The 16,922-nt window shown below is 50.1% G+C and overlaps 5 protein-coding genes across 5 annotated transcripts; 2 read left to right on the top strand and 3 right to left on the bottom strand.

Annotated features, from left to right (window-relative positions):
• Nucleotides 1–224: 224 nt before the first annotated feature.
• Nucleotides 225–2,043, top strand: HO133_008411 (uncharacterized protein; the record flags this gene model as incomplete). The annotated part of the gene is made up of 2 exons (XM_037299277.1): nt 225–247; nt 867–2,043. The coding sequence occupies 2 exons, from the start codon at nt 225–227 to the stop codon at nt 2,041–2,043; spliced, it is 1,200 nt and encodes a 399-aa protein (XP_037155278.1).
• Nucleotides 2,044–3,351: 1,308 nt separating this feature from the next.
• Nucleotides 3,352–7,751, top strand: HO133_008410 (uncharacterized protein; the record flags this gene model as incomplete). The annotated part of the gene is made up of 6 exons (XM_037299276.1): nt 3,352–3,456; nt 3,509–3,577; nt 3,638–3,964; nt 4,024–4,198; nt 4,251–4,277; nt 4,333–7,751. The coding sequence occupies 6 exons, from the start codon at nt 3,352–3,354 to the stop codon at nt 7,749–7,751; spliced, it is 4,122 nt and encodes a 1,373-aa protein (XP_037155277.1).
• Nucleotides 7,752–8,078: 327 nt separating this feature from the next.
• On the bottom strand, nt 8,079–9,410 carry HO133_008409 (uncharacterized protein; the record flags this gene model as incomplete). The annotated part of the gene is made up of 4 exons (XM_037299275.1): nt 8,079–8,083; nt 8,272–8,666; nt 8,727–8,823; nt 8,951–9,410. 4 exons carry the CDS (start codon nt 9,408–9,410, stop codon nt 8,079–8,081), a joined length of 957 nt encoding a protein of 318 aa, XP_037155276.1.
• Nucleotides 9,411–11,438: 2,028 nt separating this feature from the next.
• HO133_008408 (uncharacterized protein) lies at nt 11,439–14,917 on the bottom strand (the record flags this gene model as incomplete). The annotated part of the gene is made up of 10 exons (XM_037299274.1): nt 11,439–11,473; nt 11,526–12,012; nt 12,777–13,169; nt 13,303–13,628; nt 13,684–14,023; nt 14,147–14,211; nt 14,275–14,357; nt 14,414–14,527; nt 14,591–14,661; nt 14,753–14,917. 10 exons carry the CDS (start codon nt 14,915–14,917, stop codon nt 11,439–11,441), a joined length of 2,079 nt encoding a protein of 692 aa, XP_037155275.1.
• A 1,114-nt stretch (nt 14,918–16,031) lies between these two features.
• On the bottom strand, nt 16,032–16,670 carry HO133_008407 (uncharacterized protein; the record flags this gene model as incomplete). The annotated part of the gene is made up of 2 exons (XM_037299273.1): nt 16,032–16,488; nt 16,522–16,670. The coding sequence occupies 2 exons, from the start codon at nt 16,668–16,670 to the stop codon at nt 16,032–16,034; spliced, it is 606 nt and encodes a 201-aa protein (XP_037155274.1).
• Between the last annotated feature and the right edge of the window lie 252 nt (nt 16,671–16,922).

The following is a 16,922-nucleotide window of genomic DNA, read 5'->3' as shown; positions in this document are numbered from 1 at the left end:
TCCCCAGTATCCCTGGCGGTTCCATTGGGATAAACCTCAGGAGAGAGGGTCAATGCGCTCTTCGGAAGGACATTTCCAATCTCTTCACCAAAGACCTTCGCCCAGTGTAGTAGCCTTATGGCGTTCTTCATAGTGGGGCTAATAGTCCTCGCAAGCCTCGACACATAGCGTTGTAGTATACAACTAATCTTTCTCATGCACAAGCAAGCCTCGCACAGCTAAGCATGGGAGAACAATTTGTCCGTCCGTACGTAGGCTGCAGACTGGATTGAAGCAGTCGTCAACAGCGAGTGGTGTATTTCCGCCTTCTCCTCTATATCCTGCCCGCCGTTCCGTACGTAGCACGTAGAGTGTCTCGCAGCTGAATGATGGCTCGATATCGAACGATGAGACATGATGAAGGATTAGGCGAAGGAGCTCGTTCAGAGCTTAAAGGGGGGCAGTATTGCGGGAGGGGTTGCCCTCAGCAGGCTCAGGACATTCGCTTTAGATTTGGCAGCACAGGCTGTCTTATCAACCTTGTTTCAGAGGTCTTTGTGAGAATCAAGGCCTAGAATGCCGAGAATGCTTTGAGGATCCCTCGGATGTTTGTGAGTTTGCTCGGAGGATATCTTGGCGCTCGACAGTAGTTGCCTACTTTCCAGCTGCCAAGTTTTGAAGAAAAGATCGTGCCCAAACCTAAGTCGACCTCACCCAGTCTTGGGCTTATCGGGTGAGCGTTGCTTGGTTGGCTTTTGAGGGAAAATAAAGCAGAGCAACTTGCCAAAGAGCTGCTCTGAACTCAAGTAGCTTCGGGGATAGCTACATCTGGAGTAAATAGCCCTTAGCTGACGTTTTACCCGCGCATAAAATCCTAGAACTGACAGGCTACAGGCTATGTCCGCATCGCTCACTCACGATCCCTTGCGGTCACCTATCCAAACTCAAATTACAAGTCTGACGGTAGTCAACCATCAGCATCCCGGAGCCAACGGATCGACAACAAGCGTGACCCCCAACCTACTTCCTGCCTCACCTTTCCAAACTCCAATCCCGGGTCTGACGGAACCCTCGTACGACGACCTATTCCCCGCCTCACATCGTACCAAAAAGGATGAAGTCGGACCATTCGAGATTTCCACAAGTTTCTTCAAGAAAGAGTTTGATATTGAAAGGCTGCACAAGATCCACAAATGGCTATCCCTTGTCGGTCGACCCATGCCTCCAAGGCCTCTACACTATCAAAAAGCCGTCAAGCGCGATATTATTGTCCATGAGCAGTTTGACTTGCATCTTGTTTGGGACGACAAACGAATGTTTCTCAAGCCGATCCCTGGATATCTCTTCTATCCAACATTTTGGGACGAAAATCTTAGCTGCCAGGAACAATGCGCAGCTGCTCAAGGTAGCACGCAGGGTGCAAGCGGCACTGAGACGGGAGAAGAAGTCCCTCTTTGTGACCGATGCGAGATATATAAATGCGCACTTGGCTTTATGATATCCTATGCTTCCTTAATAACATACGAGAGTGATCTTCACATCGCTAAGGACGCACATCTCGTACCAAACGCTCTGGATTGGCCAGCTTGGAGAAGGCTTGTCAAAAAGCTGCTCACTCCAGCAAACAAGCGCAACATCAACAAGCGCTATACCTACGGCGAACTGAAACTGACCCGTTTGAACTGGATATACCGGTGTACTTTGAAGTCCCCATACGGCTATAATACATACAATAATTTCTGGCACGACAACTATGCCCGCATCGTCTCTTTGTTTGCATTTATCGCCCTCGTCCTGACCGCAATGCAGGTCGGACTTGCGACAACTCGTCTTCAACACAATGACGCCTTCCAACGAGCCTCCTATGGATTCACAGTCTTTTCAATTGTCTTTCCGTACGCCTGTATCTGTCTCGCCGTCGGAACCGTCTTTATACTCGTCGTCTACCATACGATTGCAACGTTGGTGTATCATATGACGAAAGGGCTTACGAAGAAGCCTACGATGAAACCTACGAAGAAACCTGCAGCAACTCAGAGCTCTCTTGCTGCCAGTCCAGTGTAATATTGATCTTCTAGCATGGAAGCAGGGTAAATGTGACGAATCAAACGCCGGGCTCGTTTCCCAAGAGGTCTTCAAGCGCAGGCCTCCCCCTTGTCACCTGTGTTTTCATTTGAGCTAGAAAAGGGTTCCGACTGTGAAGCTGTGAATATGTGGGAGGCCCTTTGCAGGCCGCGTCGGAACTGTCCTTTCACTATTTGTCTTCTCTTATCTCGCTACTATATTCTACTGATAGGAGAGCCAAAGGGCGGGACATTGATGAACGACCTTTGTCTGTGCTGAGGAAGTCGGGTAGGAAATAGAAGTCCCGCGGAGAATCACTATCCGAGTTCCATTCCGGATGCATCCAACGCCTGTCAAAATGCTCACGTGTGCCAGCCTTCTTGGCGCCATTCTCTAGTAGTAGCTTTTCCACCCCCTCGTGCTCCTCCGCTTCGGCCGCTCATAAAGATGTCACGCCAGACTTGTCTCTGAACTCTATCACGGGTTCTCGATCTTGACCGAGATTTACTGTTCCTAAAGGCTGGCATGCCTGAATCGAAGTCGGGGGCCTCTCGCTGCCCTTCAGACAAGATGGTAGAGTTGAGCCGGGAGGGTGAACGGGTGTGAGCCGTAAAGATAAGCGTCATAGGCTGTCGAGCTTCCTCTCTAAGATTAAAGTAGTTTACATAAGCTGGTACTTGCATTCGACCAATTCTTCATCAATTTACGACTTTACGCGCACGAATCAGCGAGACGAGTGTTATCTGAAATCAGGCGGTAGGGCATGTGTTCGCGAGCTGACCCCTCCATCCACTACGTTGTTCAACAGGACAGGTGTCTGCTTCCAAGTATAGTCTCAATCAATTGTGTTATGATTAAGGTGTCCATCCCCTACGAATTTTGACTGTAAGTGTGATCACATAGGAAGAATTTCACGTCTACGGGAAACACTCTCCGGGGATACTGAGGTCGCGTTGTGATAATCGACTGGGTCTATTCATTGCTTCTTTCAACGTGAACTAGTCAATCGGGTAAGGACACTTTGATCGAGAGTCCTACTGAATGGCGGATTGTCCAGAAGTGCTGGGGTTGAAGGTACTCTTTGAAGGCCAAGATCCATGTGTGGAGTAGGTCCCGAATCTAGTGGCCTTGCGTATAGTTTTGTGTACTGACTGTGTTGTTCTTCTCAGCATCGTTGCAGTTCATGGTCTGGGTGCCAGTCCGGACTGGGCATGGATCAGGAAAGTGAAAGACGGCGATAAAGAAGTACATGTCAATTGGCTTGCAGACGAGAACATGCTTCCCGCAAGACTTCCCCGTTCCCGAATCATGACTTTCAACTATGAGTCGAAGTGGATTTTGAAGGCTCCAAAGCAACGCCGTCCTCTATGCGCTATCCAGTTGCTGACGGCTTTGGACAATCAACGCAAAGAGGTGATTGACTCTCCAGCCAGGGATCTAATCTCATGGGTCTAAATATTAGCAGGAGAAGGATACGAAATACAGACCATTGATCTTCATCGGCCATAGCTTTGGTGGAGTAGTCATTGAGCAGGTGAGATAGGACCATCTCATATGCGATCAGCACAAGTACTTTATACTTATCTATTTTTAGAGTTTGGTGACCGCAAACTCTCATGGTGGCAGCTTTGAGTACCTTGCTGAGTCGACCGTGGGATCAATCTTTCTTGGTACTCCTCATCGCGGTACCCGATCTGGGAACTGGGGAGAATGGATCGCCATGACTGCAAAGGCTTCAGGGTTGGGATCAGAGGATAGTATAATGAAGGACCTTCGAGAAGGTTCAGAGAGCCTTAGAGATCTCCTATATGAGTTCACTTTAATGGCCAACAGAGCCCCACTCGAACTTGTCTGCTTTTTTGAGCAGCATAAAACAGATTATGGAAACAAGGTTGGTATCAAAAAGATATTTACCAAGCTGGTAAGGCGCCTATGACTCCAGATCCTTCCGGATATTTCTGACAGCAAGACCTTGATAAGGTTGTGGACGAGACTTCAGCCTGTATAGACGGTCATCGAAAGGTACCCCTACCGACCGATCATCTGAAGATCAACAAGTACAGCGGACCGGATGATCCCTCCTATATCGCAGTATACCCCTTGATTGTGGATATGGCCCAGAAGGCTATTCGAGTAGTCCAAGGCAGACTGAACCGTAAGCAAATCTCAATACACTTATGTACCCAAGCTGACATATCTGTGAACAGCTCAGGCAATTGTTGAAGACAATTCAAGTACGATGAACACCAGTAAATTGGTCGGCCATATCAACTGACTTCAGTCATACAGTAATACCCCGTGAAAACCTGGGATGTCTGCAATCTCTATTCCTTTCTGATCCTCGAAATGACCTCGCAGAGATTCGCAATGCGAAGGGACGCAGGGTCCATGGCACTTGCGCATGGATTCTCACTCAAGACCGGTACACGTCATGGTTAGTTGAAGACAGTCCACAGCTGCTCTGGCTCTCTGGCGCGCCCGGAATCGGAAAGACGATGATATCCAGTTTCTTGGTGGAAGAACTCGCGCAGTTAGCAAAGCAATCATCGCAGATGACGTTGGCATACTACTTCTGCGATGACAAATTCCAGGAACGTAGGACCGCCACATCCATTCTCCGGGGACTACTGCTGCAACTATTACGGCAGCGACCAATTCTCTTCAAGCACATTCAGACGCGCTTTGATACGTTGCGCGACAGGCTCTTCACTAATTTCCATGCGCTGTGGACAATTTTCGTTAGCATCATACAGGATCCCGAAGTGGGTGAGGTCTGTTGCTTGATAGATGCTTTGGATGAATGTGAGAAAGAATCACGTCAGCTGTTTCTCACCGATTTCAAGGAACTCTTCGTTTCTCAGCAGAGCGAAAAGACATATGTCAAGTTTATTGTCACCAGTAGACGGGAAAATGACATAGAGGAGTCACTGTCCGCAGTCGGTCCAGCCATCCGGCATCTCCAGGTTGACTCAGGGAAAGTCAATGACGACTTGTCCAAGTTTATCGTTGTTAAAGTCAACGAGTTGTCGGCAAGGAAAAAATATAATGAGAAACTGAAGGAAGAGGTCAAGCATGCTTTGACAAGTAAGGCTGAGGGAACGTTCCTGTATGTCTCACTCGTCTTGGATGATCTCAACAAAACGAGGGTGCAGTCGTTAGTCCGACAGAAGCTGCAGGAATTACCTTCAGACCTCAACAATTTGTACGACAAGATTCTCAGTCGGATCGCAGTCGACTATGTGGAAATCGCAATTTGGGTACTCCATTGGGTGGCTGTTGCGCGAAGGCCTCTGACTGTGAGAGAACTTGCAATGGCACGCGTTCTAGGCACTGGAGAATGGGAAGGAAAAGCGGTACCATCGGAAGACCTCTTGCATGTTTTTCAGGATGAATTCAAAAGCTGCGAGCCGCTTGTCTACGTTGATACTGACAGAGATACCATCAACCTCGTTCATCAGTCCGCCAAGGACTACCTCTTGGGTGCACATCTCCAAGGAAACGGTGACCTGTCCCAGTATCATGTTGCCCTTGACACGACAAATCTCCTAATATTCAGAACCTGTTGGACATATTTCTGCCTGGAAGAATTCAAACAACATACGATGTCAATGCACCCAACGCTGGAGCACAGATTACTCTTTGGAGATTCGCAACGGCGAAACTTATTAGACGACTACTGCTTTTTCCGATATGCGAGTCGTGAGTGGCAGAATCATGCAGTAGCAGCTGGTCCAGCTTTGGCCACTGACTACAAATTCTGGGAAGAGAAGCTAGATAAATTGCCGACATTGCGTGATTATTGGTTACTCCAGGCAGCTGCAAAAGGACAAGAAGTAGTAGTGAAGCTACTATTGAGTCGAAATGATGTGATAGCAGACTCTCGTGATGAAGACGGCCGAACATCACTGTCGTGGGCGGCTGAGGAGGGGCGTGAGGCGGTAGTGAAGCTACTACTGAGTCGAAGTGATGTGGTAGCAGACTCTCCGGATAAAAGAGGCCGAACATCACTGTCGTGGGCCGCAATGGAGGGACACGAGGCAGTGATGCAACTACTATTGAGTCAAAGTGATGTGAAAGCAGACTCTCGTGATAAAGACGGCCAAACATCACTGTCGTGGGCCGCAATGGAGGGACACGAGGTAGTGATGCAACTACTATTGAGTCGAAACGATGTGAAAGCAGACTCTCAGGCTAATGATGGTCGGACACCGCTGTCGTGGGCGGCTGAGGAGGGGCGTGAGGCAGTGGTGAAGCTATTATTGAGTCGAAGTGATGTGAAAGCAGACTCTCAGGATAGTTACGGCCAAACACCACTGTCGTTGGCCGCAATGAATGGGCACGAGGCAGTGGTGGAGCTACTATTGAGTCGAAGTGATGTGATAGCAGACTCTCCGGATAAAACCGGCCGAACACCACTGTCATGGGCCGCAGAGAGCGGGCACGTGGCAGTGATGAAGCTATTATTGAGTCGAAGTGATGTGGTAGCAGACTCTCCGGACAAAACCGGCCGAACACCACTATCGTTGGCCGTAAGCAATGGGCACAAGGCAGTGGTGAAGCTACTATTGAGTCGAAGTGATGTGATAGCAGACTCTCAGGATATTTACGGCAAAACACCACTGTCGTCGGCCGCAAGTAATGAGTACGAGGCAGTGGTGGAGCTATTATTGAATCGAAGTGATGTGGTAGCAGACTCTCGGGATAAACATGGTCGAACACCCCTCTGCTGGGCCGCAAGAAAGAGGCACGAGGCAGTGGTGAAGCTACTATTGAGTCGAAGTGATGTGGTAGTAGACTCTCCGGACAAAGACGGCCGAACACCACTATGGTGGGCCGTATTCCGGGGACACGAGGCAGTGATAGAGCTACTATTGAGTCGAAATGATGTGGTAGTAAACTCTCAGGATAATTACGGCCGAACACCACTATCGTTGGCCGCAAGCAATGGGAATGAGGCAGTGGTACAACTACTATTGAGTCGAAGTGATGTGGTAGCAGACTCTCCGGACAAAGACGGCCGAACACCACTATCGTTGGCCGCAAGCAATGGGAATAAGGCAGTGATACAACTACTATTGAGTCGAAGTGATATAATAGCAGACTCTCCGGATAAACAAGGTCGAACACCCCTCTGCTGGGCCGCAAGAAAGGGGCACGATGCAGTGGTGCAGCTACTATTGAGTCGAAGTGATGTGATAGCAGACTCTCCGGACAGAGACGGCCGAACACCACTGTGGTGCGCCATAATGATTAGGCACGAGGCAGTGGTGCAGCTACTATTGAGTCGAAGTGATGTGGTAGCAGACTCTCCGGACAAAGACGGCCGAACACCACTATCGTTGGCCGCAAGCAATGGGAATGAGGCAGTGGTACAACTACTATTGAGTCGAAGTGATGTGGTAGCAGACTCTCCGGATAAAGACGGCCGAACACCACTATCGTTGGCCAAAGACAATGGGCACGAGGCAGTGGTGCAGCTACTATTGAGTCGAAGTGATATGGTAGCAGACTCTCCGGACAAAGACGGCCGAACACCACTATGGCAGGCCTTATGTCGAAATGTGGAGTTCCCAGCCATGTTCCCAGCCACTCTCCGCTATGACCTGTGCGCACGTCGGCTATATCACTCTATTTCTATGGGGTCAAAGACACCCCAGCCGGCCGGAATCGCCTTTACCTCGCCCTCCGCGCTGATTGATCCTGATTGATACACCACCGGCATTTCATTCATGGTCACTGGAGCAGCACCTTGTGTGATGGTATGACCATGTAAGAGGATAGCGGGTGGAAGAGTGAGCGGAGTGTTCTTCGTGTCGCTAAGGTCGGCTGCGGATGGATTGGAAGGGCCGTTTGATGGTGGGTCGCCTGCAGGGGCTTGTGTAGGGTCGAGAGCGGGCGCTGTGGCCGCAGATGCTGCATTGCCTGCGGGATCCTGTGAGTCGTTAGGAACTCCGGAATCTCCTGACCATGGATCATTAGGCTTAGGATGCAGGTTGTCACTGCTAGAATCTCCAGAATCTCCCGTCGATGGACCACTAGGCTTGGGAGACGGATTAGAATTACTGGGATCTCCCGAAGTTCCTGTGGACGGATCAACAGGTTTAGAAGGCGAGTTCGGAGATGGATCTGGATCTGGATCTTTCTGTTGAGAGACTCCTGCTCCCGTTTTGTGTGGTAAAGCAGGAATTGAGGGACTTGGTGAAGCAGCATTATTCTGGGCCTGCGTACCTACATTTGTTGGCGCTGGTGCCATAGCTGCTGCAGGGCTTAGGGTACGGGGAGGGTCCTGGCCTTCGAACATGTCAGCTGTGCAGGATTTCCATGCCGGCACCATAGCAATCAGTTTAGAAGGCAATACTATCAGAGGCTGGTAGGAGGAATAGTTGGACCATGCTTCGGGTAGAAAGTGATCGGTCCCATTCCACGGGCCACATGGTAGTTCGGCAGTGTCAAGTGCCGATGTAAAGGTTTGGTAATTGGTTCCTGTCCCATCATTCAATACGAATGTAGATAGCTCCCGTGCCGAGAAGGCAAGGGTTATGGAAGTAGCTGCTGATCCGATCAGTCCACAGGCATCGGACGCGGACACTGTAGGGAACTTGACGTATATCGAAGGCGATGTGCTGAACGATTCATTAGTAAGTCCCAAGCGGTGTAGCAGCGTCACCATGAGAGCTACTTACTATATGTATCCGTCTGAGTCGGTTGCATAAACGGACTGGTTACGAGCAGCAGTCCCCGCATTGGTACTCGTACTATCGAAACCAGCCGAAGTTTTGCCTAAACAGGCTGTGTTGGGATGAAGAGCAGGCCAGTATAGCATCTGGAGGTTATTGAAGTATATCGAACATCTTCCGCAACAATGCGGCTCTGAGGTCATAGGCCAGAGTACGGTTGAGTAAGACACAGCCACTGTAGTCTGGCCATTGGTCAAGGTAAAAAACGTAGCCCATCTGGGAGTCACAGTAGTCGACGGATTCGGCCGCGTAAGAGAAGAAATCCGAGGTACAGGCCGGTTGTCTTCCGTAGCTGATAAACGATGCCACGACAGTTTCGTTTTTGTCAAGAAAGCCATTGGCATCCCACGGTTGTGGAGTTGAGGATGTCGTGGTCAGGTCATTGGCAACTTCTACTACTGGCAGCACATCTTGGGTCGCCCACGTGGTCGGCCCGACCAGAACGACACCGCTAGGACCAAAGTCTTCCGTATTGGTAAAGCCTAAGGGTAGTGTGTATGTTGGATGTTGGGTCGTGTAACGGGTTGTGACATAATCGCCACGGCTGTTGGAATTCGGAGGCGACTGCCCTTGCGGTATGTTCGAAGACGTCAAGGTCGTGTAGGAATGAGAGGCCGAGCCAAGTCTCATTGGCGGCGCCGTAGCGGACGCATGGGAGAACGAAGATATATTTGCAGTGCTTATCGTGGAGAATTCGAAAGCTGTGGCAAGGCCGCTTGCTGCTCAAATTTAGCAACAGTGATACGCAGTCTTCCTTCGGTCGCAGCATGGAGAAACACCACTCGAATTCTATGAGGGCTAGATGAAGGGAAGAACATACCATCAAGCAACAAACACGACACAAGCGATTTGTACATCATCTCGAATGGTTTCTCTTCAGCACCAACCTCAGCGAAAGGGAAGAATTCTGCAATCAAAGCTCTATCTGAATGAACAGGCATGAGACGACAGGGAGGGTTTTTTTTTGAGGAAGACATATGGAAAAGAGAATGTGCGCAGATTGATAGCCTTGCGTTCAATACAGAGGCATACTTAGAGCGCTGCAGGGCTAGTTGCAGATGCTCCGCCCAGCCGTGACTGCTCGAGCATCCACTTTCCTACATTTGATGAGGGCCAAAAGAAGCCTTCGGCTTCCAGAGCCACTCGATAATCCTTCAGCGAGTGGGAAGTAGCTCTATGGTCGCCTTGCGGGCACTGCCGTCGAGGGACGAACAGACTTATTACAGTGAGAGTGTCTGTATGGTCTTTCGGAGATTAGGAATTTTGAGTAAGGACCCGGGGGAATAGAATGCCTACGGCCTTGTGTCGAACCCATCCACAAGGCTCAATCGCGGTTAGAATTTCCATTGCAAAAATAGGGGAAGGGTGCATTTCTCGCTTGAGTCTGCGGCACCGACCTGGAATACTTGAAGTTGATTCAAGAAATAGAAAAGTAATACGCACTCAGCCCCATTCCATGAAGGTGGGTGGGATGTTTATGGTGGGGGATAGCGTCAGCCCCCGGCTAATTGAGGTGCTTTTTGGTGGGCACTACCCTCTAACGAGGCGACGAGGATAAAAATCACCAGGCATCGAATCGGACGTTCCTGACCTGTTTTGAGCACATGCAGGTAATGATATTTCAATGTGAAAGAAGTCGCAGGCCCAAGCGTGAATCTCGCTGAAGCTTGGTCAAGGGTGACCGGGTCCATGGTCTTCCCGCGAGACCGTTAGGGCATGGAATACCTTACTGTTGTAAAGGGTTCAGCCTTAACACTGTGGATATCGCGGGAGATCTGTACGAATAAGAGATCGAGTCGTGCAGATTGTTTGACTGTCAACTAGATCGCAGCTTTTCTAAAGATGAAGATCAAGCACCGCAGAGTCGAACACCGCAGAGATTGAATAGTGTTCACGGAATCTCAGACAGCTGGTGGATGGAGTAGCCCCTGCTTACAAAGGTTGCAATAATGCGTCTTCCATACCAATTGACTCACAGACTCCCTATCATCTCGCATATCCAAAGGTACGCCCAGTAAGGGAATGGCTTGCATATGTGCGCTGCAACGGAATCAGCCCTGCATGCGATGCTCGATGCCTCGTGCTTTCAAGGCAAACACCGGCGATTTCCACGGCCGTTTGCGCACTCCGCCGCAGCAAATCCGTACCTATGTTCCTGGGGTGGAGACGCAAAGTGTGTGTGTAGAGGCTGTTCCGCATGAATCCTCAGCTCCGTTGTGGACGTAGACATTTGGGACGGCAGAGCTCAATCCCACTGAAAAGCGCCTACATCGTTAATGCTGCGGGTGGGAACCCTACCTTCGGGCCTACCATCATCGTCTAGCAATTGCACTACAAGGATGCATCCGAGGTTGTCCATGCAGCAGTGGTATTTGTCCGGTACTCAGCCAAGATGGAAAGTGTTGCTTATTTAGCATTCATGTTCATGGACTTGAGGCAGGCAAGCGGTCGACAATGACTTTCTAGGTAGTATTATCGATAATATACAATTTTAAATCCAAGCCTCGATTCTCCGTGAGGGTGCTTGAGCTCCAAAGTGGCCGACGCTGGGATCTTGGTTACCCTACCCCGAATCCTCATCGATCAACTCACCTCCTCTTGAACAGTAGGATTCCGGCTAATCTGGCGAGTATCTTCGACCTCATCATACCCTTCGTCTTACGCAGCATGGTCGGATATCTCGCCTTGAGATGCTGAGATATAATCACCATGCTCCCATAAACATCGATCCGTTTATCAGTCTACTCCGAGGACCCTTGAGGGTTGAATTGCGGGACTGAGGTCGAGGCGAAGCTTCACGGAAGTGATTGACAGGATCAGGCGGCAATGGGAGAGCATGTCTTTGGTGCGGACGTGGAAGAACGGGACTTTCGGGAGAACAGACGACACGCTGGTGATGAGAGATATCGTTGTCATCAAACATCACGTCAGGCTCTTCTGAAATTTTGTCCAGCAACGGCCTCTCATCCATTGATTTTGATCCTCGTTCCGTCGTTCTGCTCTGTCCATCCTGATCTTGTTGAGCGAGTTGATGATCCTGTTCAAGATGGGCTTTACGTCCTGGTATTGGTAAAGACTTTTGGCGTTCCGGCCCCAACGACGCGTGTGACGTATTTCTTAGGGCGCTTGGTCCAACTTCAGCCTCCGAGGCTCGTTTCTTTGGAATTGAAGGAGTGGCTGTGCCTGTTGCAGGCACATCACTGTCTTGGACTGTTGCAATCTTTTTCAAGGTCTGTGCAATGACTTCAGCGTCACTAATCTTGGACTCTGAGCCTTTTTTTTACTGTCGACCCTCTTTATACCTGAATACCTCTACTCATCATCCTCACTTGACTCGAGTTGGTGCCACGTTTCCGAAAGCCTTCGCCGTAGCGAAGGCGCCCAACTCCGGTCTCGGTAGCTACCCTTTCTCGAAGTTGGCGGTCGGGAGGGTCTTCGAACGGGCTGCGAGAATACAGGTTCTGGGCGTGGACTCCCAAGGTCGTTATCACCTCGAACACGTACGCCGCCGGTTAATACGCGTTCTTGAAGGTATTCGCGAGGAAGACCAGATGCGCCTGCCCGGAGTGCGTGAGCTGACTTTGGCCGGAATCATCTATAACAGGCTGTTTGCGGCGTATCCTAGAGCCGCTATAAGGGTATTCGGACCCGGAACTTGGTATATCTTGCCTCGCGCGCGGCCTGGACTTGGAACTTTCCCTCTCCGTGAATATGTATTGCAAAGACGGCTGGCCAGAACGATTAGTGCCTCAATCCTTCAGTGCCATCGTTCTGAACGGGGGGACCTCACAGATTCTCTCAAGCGGTTAGATTTAAGGAAGGAGCTTGGCCTTTGACACTGACGGCGATAAAGAAGGATAAAGATCATCACCCAATAAATTCTCTGATACTAATATCCTTTTAGTGTATACTACTGTCGTCTTCTTCGTGACTCACAGCTCCCTCTCAACCCTCCTAGACATCCCGCTTCACAATCCTTACGGGCGGAATATATACCTTCCTCCCCTTCACCACATAAAAGACCGTAGCCCACACAAAGATTCCCCCAAACATGACAATATTCCAATTCATCGTATCCGGCTGCACCGGCGTAGCCGTCGGGAAGAAGCAAAACACAAAGAAAGCCACCAAGAACACCAGCGCGATGATATTGACTGCCATTCCCGCGCGGCCTAGCGACCAGCGCGCCGATGGCAGCGGTTCGCGGCGCAGACGCTTGGAGAGGATGCAGCCGATGGATAGGATGTAGGAGGCTAAGAGGGCGGAGATGGTGAGGGAGATGATGGCGTTGAGAGCGACGGCGGAGCCGAGGTTGATTAGGCTGATGACGATGCCGCAGAGGAAGGAAACTATGACTGCGTTTAGGGGGATGGGAAAGCTCGGGGAGACCTGTGGGGGTTTGGCGAGGAGGGTTAGATATTGGTGCTATCGACAAGGTATTGTGGGGCTAACTTGAGGGTGTCGAGATGGTGGTGATGGTGACAATAAGAAGAGATTGAATAAAGAAGGAAAAGTGGTTCACCTTTGATAGGAAGGGCGAAAATGGCAAACCTCCATCGCGGGCAAAGGACCAGATCTGCCGAGATGCTGTGGCAATTTCTGCAATCACAGCACATACTAATGCGATGATTATAATGGCGACCATGATGTTGGTGCCGACGTAGCTGTTGGTAATGTTGTAGAACAGCTGGATAAAAGGATACTTGGTGGCAGTATTAAGTATGGCCGAGGGATCGGTAATTGTGAAGCAGAGCGTGAAGACAGCGAGGTACCCAAGGATGACATTGAGGACTACACCCCAAAAAATAGATCTTGGGAGGGTGTCGGAAGCGTCTCTGATTTCTTCGGCTGTTGTTGATTAGCTGTCTTACTCTCCCACGCAGCCCAGGATGTAGGATCCTACACATATGTACAGCGCAGTCAAAGCCAAGCATAGAGCCCAGAGGGGTGAGTAAGCCAATCATCGTTGCAAGACCGACAGTTGACCAGTTTCCACCGTTGTAGAAGTCCAGCAGGGCTGTCCTGCCACTGTTACGCGAAGGTGCCATGACCAGAAGGGGGATGACAATGGCAAAGAGGCCAAGAATGTGAATGAACAGTATGACAATTTCCACCATTGGCAACTGCTTGGCCATAGATGTATTGAAAACAATAGCAAACAGTACCACTGCAATGACGAGTAGTGTGCCATGCCATGGCTGAGGGTTATAGCTGCTGTTGTTCAGAGTAATGAGGCCTTGGATCTAAAAGGGAGTTCGGAGTCAGTATCTCTCCCACAGGGTACAGAGCTGAGTGGTAGGGTTTCGGCAAAAAGCACCTGCTCTGCTGAATCTCATCCAGTACAGAGAGAGAGAGGATTCACGCACGATAGTCCCCGCCAGGAAAGAAAGCCCCACCACAGATCCTTGCCACCCTGTTGCAAGAATCCAGCCTGCAGCGCTGTTTAGCAGCAAATAGAGGGACTTTTACGCGTGCCAAGTAGAGGGTATTGTACCTGTGATGTAGCTGAGATACTTCTGGCACCAAGGGGGGGAGAATTCTGAGACCCAGTGATACTGGCCTCCCGCGGTAGGGGACCTAGAAACCAAGGACGTCAACGTGATGTCTCCGTCTGACGAGGAGCACAGTCATACATCGAGGCCATCTCTCCTACACTGAGGTAAATGAAGATACTCGCAATGACTGTTACCGTATAACCCCAAAATATGCCTGCAGTACCACCATCTGTCAAGCTGAAAAGGACGTTGCTACCCATTCCGCCCATATCAGTAAAATGTCACTTGGCTGCGACCGTATGATAAACCACGTACGCGAAGAGAATCTCCCAGGTAGAGATCAGGACGGCTGCGAAGCCCACGGTAGATAGGAATTGGAAGTTGCGCTGAGGACGGAATCATCAGCTCAAGATCAACAATGCCGCCCGATGCTATTTCAATCTTCAAGGCTACGCTTCTAGCCGTGGCCTTACATACTCGTAAGACCTGCTTCCTTCCCAGCACTAACATGTCGTGGCGGTCCGAATCAGTTCCCATATACTTGCCCTCAATCGGACTTCCCTCGCTGAGGTCATGCAACTCCACTTTTGCGCGATCTTTCGTCTCTCCATACGACGCAGAAGGCTCGTCAAACCCAGCCATCTTGTTGGATTGGATCTGATGACCACTAAGCTCAATGACAGTGACTAGATAGCGAGATACTTCGGAGACTGCAAAGAAAGTAGGTGCCCCGCATTCTCTTTATCGTTGTCACTGTGTTTAGTTCATCCTTCGAAGATGCAGTAGCGGCTTTTGAACGGCCAATGAGACGCCCTGCGAATCCTGCGCTATGCAAGATGCCCGCGCGAGTCATGGTGCAGCTTAGATAGTGCCGAGTACTAGTACATCCCGCGACCCCGACTTCGGCCTAAGTAGATCGCCCAATCTGATGTTTTTGAGACCAAAATTACGCACAAGACCTGCAAAGGGAATGTACTGAGCTCCATGACTTGAACATCGCAGCATTATGCAAGGTTGTTTTTCCATCTTTCTATCATAGTTGCAAAGAGAGCCATGCCTCGGTACTCATACCCAAATCATGAGAATGCTGGGGTCACACGCAGATCTCCGAAATACCTGAATCGGCCGTCTCAGCACCAGCACACGGAGCTATACACAGCATGCCACAAACATCTCAAGCCTTCCAGACCGACTGCTGAGTTGCGCACTACGACTGCTGAATGGGCAAGTATTGCACAAGGTGTGTCGCTGTGGGGCACAAAACCGAGGAGCTGGTGCGTTCCCTCTTGCAGTAATTTCTACCTCCATGATACGAAGCTCAAGAATCCTACAGCCACATATTTGAGGCGTGAAACTAGAGGTAGGCTTGGGAAGTAGATGAAGGTCAAGAGTCGCATGCACTTCTGAACCGCTCAGGCGGTGGTTTTGCGGTGCGAAGACATCCAAGAGATACTAACAATCAAATAAGAGGTATAGAATTGTCATGGTTCAAATTCAACACCTATCCAGCGTGCCTTGGCAACCCGTTTTCGCAGCACCATGGGACTTGAAGGTAGTACACTTCATATAATCCATCATTGCGACAATATTGTTGAGTCTCTGACAGGAATGTAGAGTAGTGAGCGCGGTCCAAAGGTCGTTGGGTATGTATAAAAAATGGCCGAAGAATTTGGTAGAAGCGTCAGTTGAAATCGGCGCGGGGATATAGCGTAGGGAGGAAGTCTGATTTGAAGACTTACACAAACCCCGCTCCTGCCTAATGCGCTGCTCCTGCCATGAACATGCGGGCAGCAGCGAAAGCTTCCTCAACGTGGATGGACGCAGCCTCGCCCTTCGGATCGGTCCTCGAACGCAGATATTGCCTTAGAAGCTCCGCGATGTCTTTGTTACCGTGGCATAACGCATAGAATAGGCTAGAGCGTCCATAGCGGTCTCTGTGATAGGGGTTTGCGCCGGCGTCAAGTAGATCCTTCGCTACTTCGTAATGGCCTCTATAACAAGCGACTTGCAATGCAGTGGAGGCATTGCGGCCTCCTAACGTGTCTAGATCCGTGTCCCGATTCGCGGAGATTAGCGACCCGACCATCGCTCTGAGACCGGCATAGTAGAGCGGTTGTGTATCTCGTGCGACCCGGATACCTGCCTGAGGATCAAGAGAAAAGAGGCACTGGACCCAGAAGCCGAAGTTACCACCTCGCTCATAATTCGACGTGCTGTAGAGTTTCGAAATCAAAGCTTGGTCATACGGTTCCAGTGAAGCGTTAAGAGCATGGGCACGAATCCAATGATTAGAAGCGTAACTCAGAAGAGGCCACTGACGGCTGAACGCTTTCCATTCACGAGAATTGGGGCGTTTCCTTTGCCGAAGTCCGTGAACATCATGCATGTCAAGCATTTTCGTAAGAGTAGCTTTCTTGTCTTATTTTCTTCAATGCTGAAGAAGGAAGATGGGCCATGTTTGATCTGATCTGACAGCAGGTAGGTACGAACCGACGAATGAGAAGGGGTGATATCTGACGTCCTGGGATGGTAGGTGATCAAGCCTTGACACCATCTGAAAAGATCGTGGTTATCCGAAAGACGGTCCGACCGATCCACTGTCACGTAATACACAGTGTGTAGGAGTATTTGTATTTACTTACATGCC

Source organism: Letharia lupina (assembly GCF_014066315.1).
Source record: "Letharia lupina isolate WasteWater1 chromosome Unknown contig_5, whole genome shotgun sequence".
NCBI classification, from domain to species: domain Eukaryota; kingdom Fungi; phylum Ascomycota; class Lecanoromycetes; order Lecanorales; family Parmeliaceae; genus Letharia; species Letharia lupina.
This window is presented reverse-complemented; position numbering and strand designations above follow the sequence as displayed.